General features: G+C 43.2%; 1 protein-coding gene across 2 annotated transcripts in view; it reads right to left on the bottom strand.

The window, feature by feature from the left end:
* The window catches only part of ADAMTS9 (ADAM metallopeptidase with thrombospondin type 1 motif 9), a 144,286-nt gene that overhangs the window by 54,740 nt on the left and 74,631 nt on the right, over window positions 1-14,915 (bottom strand). For both annotated transcript variants that reach the window (XM_032801023.2, XM_032801024.2), the window contains exons 24-28: window positions 13,286-13,390; window positions 12,981-13,148; window positions 12,487-12,774; window positions 10,667-10,828; window positions 9,900-10,076 (exon numbers count right to left, since the gene is read on the bottom strand). In XM_032801023.2, the coding sequence (XP_032656914.1) occupies window positions 9,900-10,076; window positions 10,667-10,828; window positions 12,487-12,774; window positions 12,981-13,148; window positions 13,286-13,390 (900 nt within the window). The remainder of the gene's footprint in view (window positions 1-9,899; window positions 10,077-10,666; window positions 10,829-12,486; window positions 12,775-12,980; window positions 13,149-13,285; window positions 13,391-14,915) is intronic.

The following is a 14,915-nucleotide window of genomic DNA, read 5'->3' as shown; positions in this document are numbered from 1 at the left end:
AGCAGGGAAGCTGCCAGTAAGTGAGGTGCAGCAAGGCTCTGAACCCTTCCAGCAAGGAAGGCTGCACTCTGTCCCCAGAAGGGGAGAAAACCAGCACAAGGGACTGACTGAGGGAAGGAATAGCCAGACCCTGTGCTACCTAGAGCCTGTGTCTTTGCCCAAGCCTGTGTCTTCCAGGCTAAAAAGGACTGAGCCTGCTGAGGAGAAGAAGGTACTTTGCCATACGATCTAGTCCAGTATCCTGTCTTCCAACAGCGGCCAGTGCCAGGTGCCCCAGAGGGAATGAACAGAACAGGGAATCACCAAGTGATTCATCCCCTGTTGTCCATTCCCAGCTTCTGGAAACAGAGGCTAGGGACACCATCCCTGCCCATCCTGGCTAATAGCCATTGACATATAGGGACTATTCCTTAAGCAGCACCAAGCTGACCTCATCTAGAGGAAACCCCTGTATGATCTGTTTAATTAAGTTGCTCCAGTTTGGTCTTGAAATGAAATGCTAGAGAAACCTGACAGTACTCTGAGGTGGTCTTACTGGAGTATGAAAACATTTAATATTTTTGTGATCGGGCAACTTTCTTTGGGACACACTTTTATCATACAAAACAACCTACCTAATCCCTACCATAAAGCTCACTGAATCCATAAACGACCCTAACTGTAGCTGCAAAATGCTTGGGTTTCTATGCTTTTTGTAAAGGTTGGATTTGTGCTTCTTGCTCTATACGTATGATGACTGGAAGATCAACATGGTGAAAGATGGGGGGCTGACCTAGGTGGTGAATCATGGCAGAAGACACTAGGTAAGGAAGCAGAAGACACAGGTCAACTCCAAATAATGGAAACTTGTTGAGGAGGATGTATTAAGTATGAGGTTAGAAGATGGCAAGGAATCTTCTGTTGAGATTTGTTTAGGAGGAAACAGAAAAGGGAACAGTTGAAGAAGATTGGGAGTGGCTGTGTCCAGGCACATGGAAGTCCAGAAAAAATATTTGATAGGGAACTGTATTTAAGAGCATAGTGATGAAATAATACACTGTTATCTACATTTCTCATTTCATCCCAGGTCATTTCATAAGTTATGTACATCGAGTGATGGAATACACCCCTGTATTCACACCGTGCACATTACTGTAATAATCTTTGTACATAGCATGCCATATGCTGCGTCTGACGAAGTGGGTATTCACCCACGAAAGCTCACGCTCCAAAACGTCTGTTAGTCTATAAGGTGCCACAGGATTCTCTGCTGCTTTTACAGATCCAGACTAACACGGCTACCCCTCTGATATTTGAAAACTCATAATTACTGATCAGTAATATCCTGGTAAAATGCATGTAGCACCATTATGTGTAAAGTCATGAATATAAGCTGAAATCATGACTGAATTGTGTTTCCCAGATGAGTCTGGGGAGTGGCTAAACCCGTTTCGCAAAGACAAAGGGCAATATGACGCCCCAGCCAGGTGTCAACAAAGCTAATGGGCCAGTACCTGTCAAGTGGCCATTCTCTGGCAAGAAGGAGGGGTGAAGAGATCTGCATTGTAGCAAAGAAACAGCAGGAAGTCTCCTTCCTCTGCCAGACTGACTGTCTTTTGGTTCTCAGCTGGAAAAGCTTTTCAAAGAGGTAATGAATATATAAAAAGGAGGGGCAAACACCCCACGACACCCCTTTCTGTCTCCCTGCCCATCTCATTTTCTGTGCCTCAGGAAACAGCTGTTGGACTCTGGGGAGGGGTCCTGACCTGCAAGTGTGGTCAGTAATGCTATTGGAAGCATGTGGTGAGAAACTTTGATTTGAATCTAACATCGTTTGTCAAGTTAGACACTCGAAGGCATTTTTATCTTTATTTTCGTGTAAACATTTCCAACTTTTATTCTCCATTGCTTGTGCTCACTTTAAATATCTCTCTCTGTAGTTAATAAACTTGTTTTATTGCTTTATCTAATCCAGTGTGTTTAAGTAGAAGTGTCTGGCTAACTCCATTTGGGATGGCAAGTTGTATGTATATTATTCCCTTAAAGGAACAACAGACTTAATTGTCCAGGAGAGGGTTGGACAGTACAAGACATAAATTTTTGGGGGGAATTCTGGGATTGGGAGTGTGCTGGGATTACCTGGCAGAGGTAACTAAGGCTGGTAAAAGTCAGAGTGAAACCCAAGTGTGGCTGGCAGGTTAGAGTTACACACAAACACTCATGATGTGACTTACATGCTGGAAGACTGTTTGTGAGCTGTCCAAGTTGGGAGCTACACTAGTAAGGCATTGCTAGGCAACCCAGGTTGCAAGGCTAGGGTGACACAGCTCCCCACTAGTCTGGCTATCACTCCACTAGGTCACACACAGTACTGTCGAAATTCAGCCATCTCTGGGGTGTATAGAGGTAGCTAACTGGCACATGGCAACTGCTCAACAGTGGGCAAAGGGGAATGTTGGTCAAGGACAACTGGATAAACTCCTAGGGTGGCACCTTCAAAAGCATTCAGCATTAGCCTAGCTCTGCTCCCAGTGAAGCCGATGGAAGATTTATTATGGACACTATGGCAGCAGAGTTAAGCCGGCACTGAAAATCCCAGCCCTTTGAGCTCATGAAGACCACAGTGCTTTGAGCTGATGGTGTCAGGGTTTGAACCTAGGGCTCTAGTGAATCCAGATATTCCAGATCTGATCCCTATGCTATTAAACCAATCCTTTCGTATTTCAGGTAACGTAGCCAAGCTTTTGGAGGTGCTGGCACTTAGACTGACATGAACTGGAGATGCTAAAGGAAAAGGACCTCATGTCCAATACTTCTGTTCTGATCACTGAGGTGACGGTGAGATTTGACTCAGCTATAAGTGGTGGTGGTTTGGGGTGATCTCTTCAGTTCTGGAATATACTGAGAGGAAGCAAGTTTTGGTGGAGTCAACAATTGATGAGGCAGAAAGTGAGGAATGGGCTGAAGCAAGAGAGGCACATGGAACAAGGTACCCTCTGCAGATGAGTGACGCCCAAGGCTGCATTTAAGGAGGTGAGGAAAGGGAAGAGGGCCCAACAACAGAACCCTGAGGACATCACAGTGAAGGAGTCCATGCCCCAGAGAGCTCGCAGTCGAAATGGGCAGAAAATGATTTTCACAGAGGAAGAGGATGGCTTAGGAGATTGTGAATAGAATATCGAGCCTCTCACTTTATTTGCTGTGACTTCTTACGAAAAATATGTTTTGTTAAGCCACCTACTTCTCAATGCATCCCTGAGCACATACCATAATACCACCCATCTATCTGGCAATGTTAAGGACCGTAGAACCTTATGTCTGTCTTTCCTCTGCTGCTACAGTATTTTGTCCCCGCACGAAAGTGTCCACATACCGATCATTATTATTTCTATAGTGGCCATGGAGGGAGGGGGGACATGACACTTTACAGAGCTGTGAAGTTCCCTGCTGTAAGGCGCGCACAGTCTGAAGAGACGTCAAAGAGGCAAAGGACAGGGGAAGCAGTGCAAAGGCAGAGGGAATGAGCAGTTCTGTTGAATATATATCTCGTCGGTTTCAAGGGTGTTTTGCATGATCCTTTACAGCAAAGGTAAGCGTAAAGGATCATGCAGCACCTGGGTAATGTTGCTGTCATAGCAAATACATTTTCTGAGGAACAGAGGAGACTGGCAGAGCTATAGTCAACCAAATGTGCCTCTGGTTATCACTTAGTATGTCAGTTCTTAACATAAGAACGGCTGTACTAGGTCAGACCATAGATCCATCTAGCCCAGCATCCGGTCTACCGACAGTGGCCAATGCCAGGTGCCCCAGAGGGAGTGAACCTAACAGGTAATGATCAAGTGATCTCTCTCCTGCCATCCATCTCCATCCTCTGACAAACAGAAGGCTTAGCGGACACCATTCCTTCCATCTGCTAATAGCCCATTTATGACTTAACCACCATTGGAATTTACCAGTTCTCTTTTAAATGCTGTTATAGCCAGCCTCACAACCTCCTACGAGCAAGGAGGTTCGGACAGCTTGACTGTGCGTCGCCCGTGTAAGATGAGAGCTTCTCCTTATTTCGTTTGTTTGAAGCCTCGCCTGCCCATTAATTTCATTGGTGACTTCCTGGTTCTTGTATTTATGGGAATAAGTAAATAACTTTTCCTTTTCTACTTTCTTCACATCACTCCATGATTTTATATACCCTCTTCAATATCCCCGACTTTAGTCCCTCCTCTTTTCCAGCTTGAAAAAGTCCTAGCCTTCTTTAATCTCTCCTCATATGGGACCCGTTCCAAACCCTTAATCATTTTAATTGCCCTTCTCTGAACCTTTTCTAGTGCCAGTATATCTTTTTTGAGATGAGGCGACCCCATCTGTATGCAGTATTCAAGATGTGGGCGTACCACCGATTTATATAAGGGCAATAATATATTCTCCATCTTATTCTTATTCTCTTGCCGAAGCATAACTGCTAAGAACATTATCATTATCGTGGCACTTAAAATAATGCCGTTCTCCAAACCATTTTCAGTTAGCTCCATGGGGGAGGCATTTTTATCAGTCACTGTTTTCAAAAGGACTCTAGTCACCAGAAATGTTACACAGGCTTGGTCTATGCTACACAGTTAGATTGACATAAGGCCGCTTATGTCGATCTAATGATTCAGCGTACACACTACAGCCTTGTCCTGCCAATGTAAGTGCCCTACTACACCGTCATAACAACTCCACCTCCGGAGAGGCGTTGGGCTTATGTGGTTGTAGTTAGGGCCAGCACTGTCTGTGCAGACACTGTGTTACCTGAACCAGCTGTTGGCTGCCTCGTCAATTTCATGGTCCCTTGCTGGAGCCATGAAACTGATTAAGAAGCTGGGCAGCTAGAGCCCGGGTGCCCCTGTCTCTCCACTCCCAGCCGGGCTGTTGCCCGGAGACTCCCCGCTCAAGGAGCTGATAAGCCCCGGTGATTGTCCCCCACTCCCAGCTGGGAATGGGGAACTGAGAGCCGGCAGGTGGAGGAGCAGCTGGGCTCCTGGCAGGAAGCTGCACGGAGGACTCTCAGCACCCCCAATACCCGTCTTCAGTTGGTGGAAGTGCTCCTGGTGAGGATGCACACCACCGACAGAAGGAGGGTAGTGTGGACATCAGCCACTGCAGTAACATAGACCGACTTAGGGGGTAGCATAGACGTGCCCATAAGCCCAGATTTTTGCAGGTATTTAAGTGTTGCTGCACGCAGCACTGTAGTACCTGACTCATTTTCAAAATTAGGACATCTGTTTGGATGCTCAAAAACATCTAGTCACCTACCATCAGTTGACATCAATGAGTTTTAGGTGCCTACGTGCTTTTTGAAAATCCCACTAGGCACCTAAAACACTTTTAAAAATCTGGCCCTAAATCCCTTTTGAATATTTCTGTTGGCTAAAGTCTTCTGATAATAATGATTGATAAACAAGGAGGCCTGCTGGCAAAAATCACGCAGTAGATCATGTTGAAATTGATAATACTCTTCTAGAGTTATCTCAAATACAGTGCACAAGCCAAATTCAACACTGACTTATACTCCACTGCCAGGCAGCTCCGTGACTGTCACAACTGAAACTCAGGGGATTGCATTGGGTAAAATCACTGCTTCATTTGACCCTTTCTGTTTTCTAATCAGAAGAGATGTGAGCAGGTTGTGAAGCCTGCGATAAGTAATTTCTTCATTACACAGATCTCATATCAATGAACAACTGTGCTATCTACTAGTGTACACTAATGCAATCATTTATTTTCTTGAGAAAACATATATCCTGATTATTTACCCTCTAATCACTGTATGCCATTAATTTGAAGTGCTCAGTTTTAATAGGATTGTTTGCAGTGTTGTTGTATCCTCATGATTTGGCAAACCAAAGTCTAGATTATTGGTAGGCTTTTGATAAACTGTATGCAGCCAATCAGATGTTGTTTGCAAATGCCGTCATAGGACTTAATGCCCGGATTGGTCTGCCCAGGTGGATCCAATGACAGAATGAGGGCCACAGTTGCTCCTGCAAGTATTTGACATATCCCCATTAAAATCACTGAGTTCAATACTCATGCAGTGAGGGTATAAGAGACACACCTCAATAAATACATAGCTATTACTAGTAGGTACCTTATGATTTGCTTACTCTTTCAAAACACTGGCTTTCACAACTTTAGTGTCCAATTTGCCACGACCTCTGTGTAAGAAACTCACATCAGTTTCGGTGGGGATTCCATTCTCAAGAGGTGAAATTCTGATCCCATTGAAGTCAGTGGGAAAACTCCCATTGACTTCAACCAGATCAGGATTGCAGCCAGTTAGTTTTTGGATGCATGGATTCAAGGTTCTGAGGGTACTGATTCTTGGCGACCTAGTTTTTAGAAGTGTGTGAATGTTTCCCTTCACCATTTGCGTGTACATAAAAAGTTGTTGTCAGTCAACTTAATTATGCACCTGAATGTTAAGAAAGTATTAGTTAGCCCCAGTAACAGTCTTTATGTGTATGTGTCCTAAAAGCAGGTCTATCAGATGGATGATAATTCCCCCAGTGCTTGAACACTAAATGTTCTTGAATAAACAAGGAGTTTGAAAGGTACCACATGGTTTTATGATTCTTTTGTTCCCCTGGAAAGTACATTACAAAGGTAATGTTTGCTGCATTTACACGAGCCATGCCATATGATAATAGTATGATTTCACACACAGCTTTAAAAATTGTATATATAAAATCTCTATCTATCGGCTACATCCTGAAATGTTTAGGTCAGATAAAACTCCCCCCATCTGATTTCATAAAAGGACACTACAGAATCTGTCTGAGTAAGGACTGAAGGACTAAATATTAATAAAATGAACAGTCTACGTTCTGATGTTTTACATAATACATTTCAGTCAATCATGCAAGAACACTATCCAATTAAATACTTGCATGAAATGACTCCTCTGTACATCATAGTCACAGTAAGAGGTCTTAGAGCAATAACATTATTGCAAAAGGAACTAAAGGTCTTTCTAAATATAGTTTATATTACTTAGTATGAATGACTGATTTCCTTAGAGAATCACTAAATAATGATGATTTTTAAAAAAAACTGTTGACAGAAGATGTAATCTCACATTACCTATTCAGAAAATCTTGCCATCTTACAGCATTAAGTGTATCATTATAGTTTACCATAAGACTCAAGAAATTATACAAATTCATTTCTGATTACATTCTACTTGTCTTTAATTTTCACTGTTCAATGTTAACATTAAACATTGTAAATGTATGCAATATTTATATAAAATTAAATAACAATATTGGAAAAATAAATACACTTTGTTACATAAATACATAAATCCACACTGCTGAAAAGTTTCAGCTAATACTATACTCTTGTTTCAAAAATGACCAAAAATCTGGTAGTGACACTCCATCTGAACAGATGAAGTATGAACGGCTACCGAATGACGTCTGTAATCAGTGTCAGACCTAGAAGCAAGTGAGGTGATACAATCCCTACTACCTACTGTAGTAGCGCATGGTAATATGAAAACGAGAGATACATATACATTTATTATATTTTTCAGGAGAACCAAAACTTTGGTTCCTTGTTGAGCCCACAGATTATCATCCAGGTCCTCAAATACAGCCAGGGTGACCAGATGTTTCGATTTTATAGGGACAGTCCTGATTTTTGGGTCTTTTTCTTATATAGGTCCCTATTACCCCCCATGCCCGCCCCGATTTTTCACATTTGCTGTCTGGTCACCCTAAATACAGCTCTGGAGTCACTTACGGCAGAGCTCGGGCAAACAGATAAGATACTTGACATGAAAAATCAAGACCCTATACAGGAACAATAGTGGCTCAGTTCTGAAAATATTTCTCCAGCGGGAACTTTGCAAGAGAAAGGATGGTTGGAGCAGGTGACGCTACTACTGAATGCTTTGGTCACAAGATTCTCCACTGAAGAGTTAGGGCAAACATTAATTGACATAAGACTAAGAACACAGTTTACAGCTGCATGCACCCCAGTGCTGCAAGATTGATTCTGCACACCTGACCCAGCTCATTGACACCTGGCATCAGTGGGAGGTTTAGCTGGGGAAGGAATGCAAGATGGAGTCCTGTCTATCAAACACTAGAGGGCAGATTCAGCTGTGATGTAAGTGGGCACAACTCCACTGAAACTGACAGTTACATCAGAGCTGCATACAGCCCTATGGTCTGTTCCCGAAGATAATGCCAAATGCTGGATTACACCCAAAACCAACAGAATAGTCTATCCATCTCTTTTGGGTCTTGCAAACATTCAAGCACATAAACTAGAAGTTAGCAGCAATTTTCAGTACGTAGTTGTGGGAGAAACCAACTGCATCGGGTACTGAGTAGTGTTCAGCTCGTTCACTGTTAGCATCAACTCTCAGTATAAAAGCGATACATTAGCACCTCAAATTAAATATTTCAGATCACTGTCCCTTGTAATGATGAAGCACCATATAAATACTATTCAGCAATGTTATGGCTATCACATAATTCACTGAGGTATGAAAAAAATATTAGAAGTGTTACCAAAAGCATCCACAGAAACTACAGCAATGTGACTTTTAAAACCATAGTGTTAAGGAAGTCAATATATTACAAAAAGGCCTTTTTTTTTAATAAAGTGCTTTCAAGTCAAATCACCTTTAAAAAGCCTTCAGGTATGTTATAACAAAATATACAATACATTTTGACACGTGTTTGCATGTCATTTTAAAATGGCCACATCAAATGGTTTTCATTGTATCTAGCCAGTGTCCCAAGTCCCACACTCACTTCAGTGTAAGAGCACTTGTTAGCAACCAGCACTAGAATTCCACCTGTTCTCAGGTGGAGAGGGCCTTTTATACAGGAAGTCAGTATTATTCTGTGGAGTTCACCTTGCAGAGCAGACAGATCCCAGGCTGGGTAGAGTTTTAAGCTACAGGACACAATATAATGGTCCAGATCATCCCCCGCATTAGAGCCACTTTGCACTGCTGGAGCTGTGGGTGGCTCACTCCAGTGCAGGAGAATCGTCCCAGTGGCACAGAGCCACATAACCACTCCTATTCCACTCCCCTCCCAGAGGTTGAAGAGGAAAGGTGACCTAACGTAAGGGGGCTTCCCTACTTCCTGTTGATCCTTGGCTGCCATAATAGTTCCATACGGGCAGCTAGTGTAATTAAGAGCAGTGGTTGGCAATTTGACCAAGGATCAGAGAAATATGCAAGGGTAACTTAAAGCCGCTTTAAAGATGGCCCCTCATCAGTTGCACTGTGAGGCGAGAATAAAGGATGTTATATGTAATATGTATAAACACACATGTACATACATGGAAATACATATACATGTATATATGCATTATACTAACGTAGGAATGTGCATGTGTTTTCTTTATGGGTGTGTACACATTTATAAATTAATACACGCACTTATAAACACATATACTTGCAAATGAGGGCAACTTAGCACCAAAATCCTCCCGTAACTACAATTTTTTGGGGGGGCAGAGAAAATGTAACGTGCACTAAGAAATGCACAATAAAATATTAATATAAAATATGATCAAAACTTTCATTTAAATTTAAATGTACTGCTTAAAATGCCAGGTTTTAATTTGCATGCAAAGAACGCAGTCATAACCAAGACTCGTAATGCATAGTGCTTGCAACGCAGTAAAATGTACAAAGTTGGTTATCTAGCAGAAAGTGCCTTTTAAATTAAAGGAGTTTACCTTGCTAACGTAAGCCCTTCCTGAATGTGTCACTCTGAATATATTGTAAATAATCTTCTTTAAGTGCAGTTTTATGACACAAAATATTAACACCTTGGCTTTAAGCATATTAGATTTGTTGTTATGGAACATTTATAAAGAGAGTCACAAAGATAAATATGTTATGGTCGTACCGAGCTCCACGGACCAGCATTCCAGGCTGCATCTCTAGGACAGTCCTGCATATTGCACTGCTCACGGTCTGGTGGTTTGTCGAGAATTTCACAGCTTAGATCGGGAAACCTTTCACCGTTAGGGCGCTGGCACACCACAAGCCTTGTTCTTGTTCCTGCACCACATGACTTTGTGCACTAGAGAAAGGAAACCAACAGAGAACAGAGTAGTTATAATATTAGTAATTTGCATATTGAGCATTGTCTGAGCCAACTCCCATTGAAACCAACAAAAGTCTTTCCACTGATTTCAGGGTGGGGCAAGACAGGCCTCATAAGAGGGTCTTTTTTTCTACATTTCAGAAGAGACCAGAGATTTCTGGGGGCCACTATTTTTGGGTGCTTAGAATAAGACACATTAAATGGGACCAATTTTTAGAAAGTGCTAAACACCAGCCTAGTGCTTTTGAAGATGTCTGAAGCTGGACACTAAACTCACTAGAGCAGGCTGACATAATTCAAATAAGTAGTTTCTCTCTCAAAAAAATGGCCTTTTTAAAATAGAGTTTTCAAAACCTGTCATTGTCTGGAAAAGTTTCTGCAACGTACTTAATTGAAAACATTATCAGACACTTTACAGAACGGTTTCAGCTCCCAAGAACTCGCTTTTCAGTAAACGAAACATTTTGCCAGTATTTTTTTCTTTCATTTTTCAACTCCCTGCCCCACAATTGAAAACCTTGGCTTATGTCTTTAGAGAGACAGGAAAAGGTTCACTTGGCTCTCACCTCTCCCCAGCTGCCATAAGCCCACTGAGGACAAGGGCCAGATTCACATGATCTCTGCTCAACAGGTTTTGCTTTCTCATCACAGTCACTTGCAGTATATCCATTTTCATCCTGGCACACCACAGCCCGCCGCTGGAATCCCCCAGCGCATGTACTAGAGCACTGCAAAACACAATCACCCACGGTGCCAGGAAGTCCAGTTATTGCTTAGCTTTCACCCGAAGGACCATGAGCACACTCAGCTCTGGGAGTGCGTTCGCGCAACAGGCAGCGAAACCCCCACCTCTTGCCAAAGGAGCTAGAGTTGTTAGACAAATGTAAAGTCTATGATATTAGCATAATTAACATCCTTTTACCTTTGCAAAAAAAAACCAGTGGGCGCTCAGCACCCATTGGTAGCCCCACTGATCAGTTCCTCCCCCTCCCTCCCAGTGCCTTCCGCCCGCCACAAATCAATTGTTCAGTGGTGTGCAGGAGGCACTGGGAGGGAGCGGTGGAGTAAGGGCAGGCACACTTGGGGAAGGGGTGGGAAGAAGTGGGGGCAGGGCCTGGGCAGAGCGGGGGTCGAGCACCCCCAGCAAAATGAGGAAGCTGGCACCTGTGCTTTGCCGTCTACATAAAATCAGGCAGAAAAGCCTGTTGTTACCAACATCAAATCCCCCACGACGCTTTAGGCCCCAGCTCAGCAAAGGAATTATGCCTGGGCATAACTAAGTGCCTGAGCCATTCCATTGATTTCACTCACATATTTAAAATTCCTCCCACACCTCATCACCTTGCTGAAGCGGGACCTTAGCAATGCACTGTTTCAAATCTGAGTTTCACAGGTTGTGTTCAGAGAAAAAATAAGTGAGCCTCAACTGGAGTACTGTGTCCAGTTCTGGGCACCGCATTTCAAGAAATGTGGAGAAATTGGAGAGGGTCCAGAGAAGAGCAACAAGAATGATTAAAGGTCTTGAGAACATGACCTACAAAGGAAGGCTGAAAGAACTTGGTTTGTTTAGTTTGGAAAAGAGAAGACTGAGAGGGGACATGATAGCAGTTTTCAGGTATCTAAAAGGGTGCCATCAGGAGGAGGGAGAAAACTTGTTCTTCTTAAACTCTGAGGATAGGACAAGAAGCAATGGGCTTAAATTGCAGCAAGGGAGGTTTAGGTTGCACGCTGGACATTAGAAAAGTTCCTAACTGTCAGCGTATGTAGGCGTGGGGGGATGGCGGCTACCGTAGGAAACAAGTTACTCGGGGAAGTTACTGGAAGGCGTGGTTATCTCAGAGACTGGTTAATAAGTGGTGCTCGCAATAAAGGCCTAGGAGTTGTGGAATCTCCATCTCTGGAGATATTTAAGAGTAGGTTAGATAAATGTCTATCCAGGATGATCTAGACAGTATTTGGTCCTGCCATAAGGGCAGGGGACTGGACTCGATGACCTCTTGAGGTCCCTTCCAGTCCTAGAATCTATGAAAGTCTCAATTGTGTTTGGTCACTAACCCTTAGCAAGGAGCAGAGCTGCACTGCTCCAGGAGAAGACCAGGAACCACATGGTGACTCAAAAGCACCATCTGGTCCCTAGTTAGGCCTTGACCTCAAGGGAAGTAATGCTGCCAGCCCTATGCCCGGCAGGTTACTTACCCTGTCGTGTCTTCTGGTGCTTTGAAGGAGCAGAGCTAACAATCTACCCATATGCATGGGCAGAGGAATAGATGGCTCATATAGGTAGTGAGTGCAGGGGAATGAGGTGGTACCTAATTGCACATCTGTGCGGGGGGAAAAGGAACGCAGGGTTCATAATTTGGCTTGAAGTAAATAAATTGACACTTACAGCACCCCATGGGCCGATTCTCCACTGGTTGCCTCCTGGTATGTGCGCGGGGCCAGCGTTCTGGTTCAGGTTTCCCCCTGGGTGGGGTTTTGGTGGATGCTCCGGGTATGGGAAAGGGTGGATTGGCCTGCCGGAGTCATGGGTGTTCTGACAGGAAGAGACAGAGCAATCCTGGTCCATTGGCGGGAGATCGTCTGGATCGCATTCACTTCTATCGACCACCTGGTCGCTGAAATTCAAGCAGACTACTTGCCGCGTTGCTTTACCTTGGCCGCATGTCACTGAACACTGCATTGACAAGTGGAAACGAAGACACTTATTTCCTGCCTGGAGAGATGCTTTTTAAAATGAAATCACTTGCTAATGAAAAGAAGTTGAAACACCTCAACTTCCTTGCCTTTCACCTGGATGACAGAGTACATGAGAAATATATGAACTAAATTGAAGGAACAGGCCACATAGATTATATTGTGGTAAGAACTGGATTTGCTTACAGAACTCCACTCTAGGGCTTTCCATTGTCCACACGGCGTTATGGAGCACACTTCTGTCGCTGAAGGCTTAGGGAGGTGAAAACAGGCGGCTTCATCAGCCACTGAGCCCTGATCATCACGACAGCTGACATACCTCATCCTAGTACCTTTCCCACATGTCATCGAGCACTAGAAAAGATCAACAAGTAGTTTAGTGAGAAGTCATCTCTTGTTGCGCAACATCACAGACTTTGGGATAAAAATCAAACCAACGATAACTAAAAATGCGTCACCTTATAAAATGTAACCATTGAACACACACTTACGGGTGTCCAAGATCCAAATCTCCATTGTGTCCTGTGAATGCTGGGCACAGATCTTTTTGTTTCTGGAGCAGCTGGATGGAGAGGACATGCTGCTATTTCACAGTCCTAGCAAACAAACGTATGAGAGGAAATGAAAAATATTGGATTACTGATTTGGAGATGCTCCAGGTAAGTAATTTCCCCAATGTGGTTAAGAAAGAAGGAAAAATATACAGTGCCCTACAATCTGTTATTACAAACTCTTCACTTCAGTAGAAGCAGGTTCTGCTCTCAGGTCCTCATGACAGATCTGCAAAATTTGAAATCAATACATTGCAGGGGAAGAGGGGAACTGAATTGCATCCAGCTTTTGATTTGCCAGTATCCTCAAAACTACCAAACCTCACAATCACATGTCATCTGCATTTATGATGAAGAACTTCCAAAGAAAGGAGTTCTGGGGACAAGAGTAGATATTGTCACCAAGAAGGCTATAGGTGTTCCAACTCCTAACAGTTTTCAATGGCCATTGGGCTCCTAACACCCTTAGGCACTACTGAAAAATACCAGCCAAACTAATTTTTTTAATCACATGAAAAAATTGGACCAGGAGCAAATGTACAGAACGTAAGTCACGCTGGTTTTGGAAAGAAAGAGATGAATTTTTAACCTTCCTCAAACATGTTCCAAATAAGGAACTGCCTGGTCAATGTCTTATGCTGCTTTCAATCAGGCTTTCACAAAGCAGTGTGGGCGAGAAGATGGAGCACTGAACGGTACTCAGGAGCCATGGGTCCCATTCCTGCATCTGCCACTGGCCTGCTGGGTGACCTTGGGCAAGTCACTTCACCGACTTATGCCTCAGTTTCCCCAATTGTGATCTAGAAATCTATTCACTGATTGATGTCCGAAAACTGAACCCCCTTGTATTGGTGGATGAAATGCTGAAATCTCTGTCAAACGTACCTTGACTGAAACAGAGTCCAGAGTGTATTAAATGTAATAAATAATTCAAAATAACTTGAACAGAACATGGAGATGGAATGTGACCTTTACATATTGCCCATGAGGAAAAATGCTTCCGTTTTGCGAACTACATACTTTTAGCATGTACTTTCCTCCTCTGAAGTAAGACATTGTATTCTGTACCTTTGCAGAACTTTTCCTATCGAATGGCATCCAGATACCATCCACACTGTGACATACAGAGAAGCTGGATTTGGATGTAGGACTAGACTGTGATTCTATCCTTCTGAACTGGAAGCATGATAAACTGATGATTGCACAATCTCAGGAGTTGTGAGAGCCAGAACTGGTGAGCTCAGGCAGGAGCCATCAGTATAATCTGAGCTGCTTTTTGTCTTAACTTCCTTAACATCTCTGGAATTAATAGAAAAGGAAGGAAAACCTACATCTAAAATGACAAATGATAGATGTTTCTTCTGTGCAGGATTTATCAACACATGAAAGTAAGCTTTCTATATGGTCAGGGGGATGAACCAATCCATGGGATATAAAGCAGGAATAATTGAAGCTACCATACTAAATTTGGTGCATCAAAGGTATTTGCAATAATTTCTGAGATCCAGGATCAGATGACAACCTCTTTTCTTTTCTGGTATGAGGGGTACCCATTCTGTCGCTTCTGAAC

The sequence above is a fragment of the Chelonoidis abingdonii genome, chromosome 17 (genome assembly GCF_003597395.2).
Source record: "Chelonoidis abingdonii isolate Lonesome George chromosome 17, CheloAbing_2.0, whole genome shotgun sequence".
NCBI classification, from domain to species: Eukaryota; Metazoa; Chordata; order Testudines; family Testudinidae; genus Chelonoidis; species Chelonoidis abingdonii.
The sequence above is the reverse complement of the archived record's forward strand: the minus strand, read 5'-3'. Positions and strand labels throughout refer to the sequence as shown.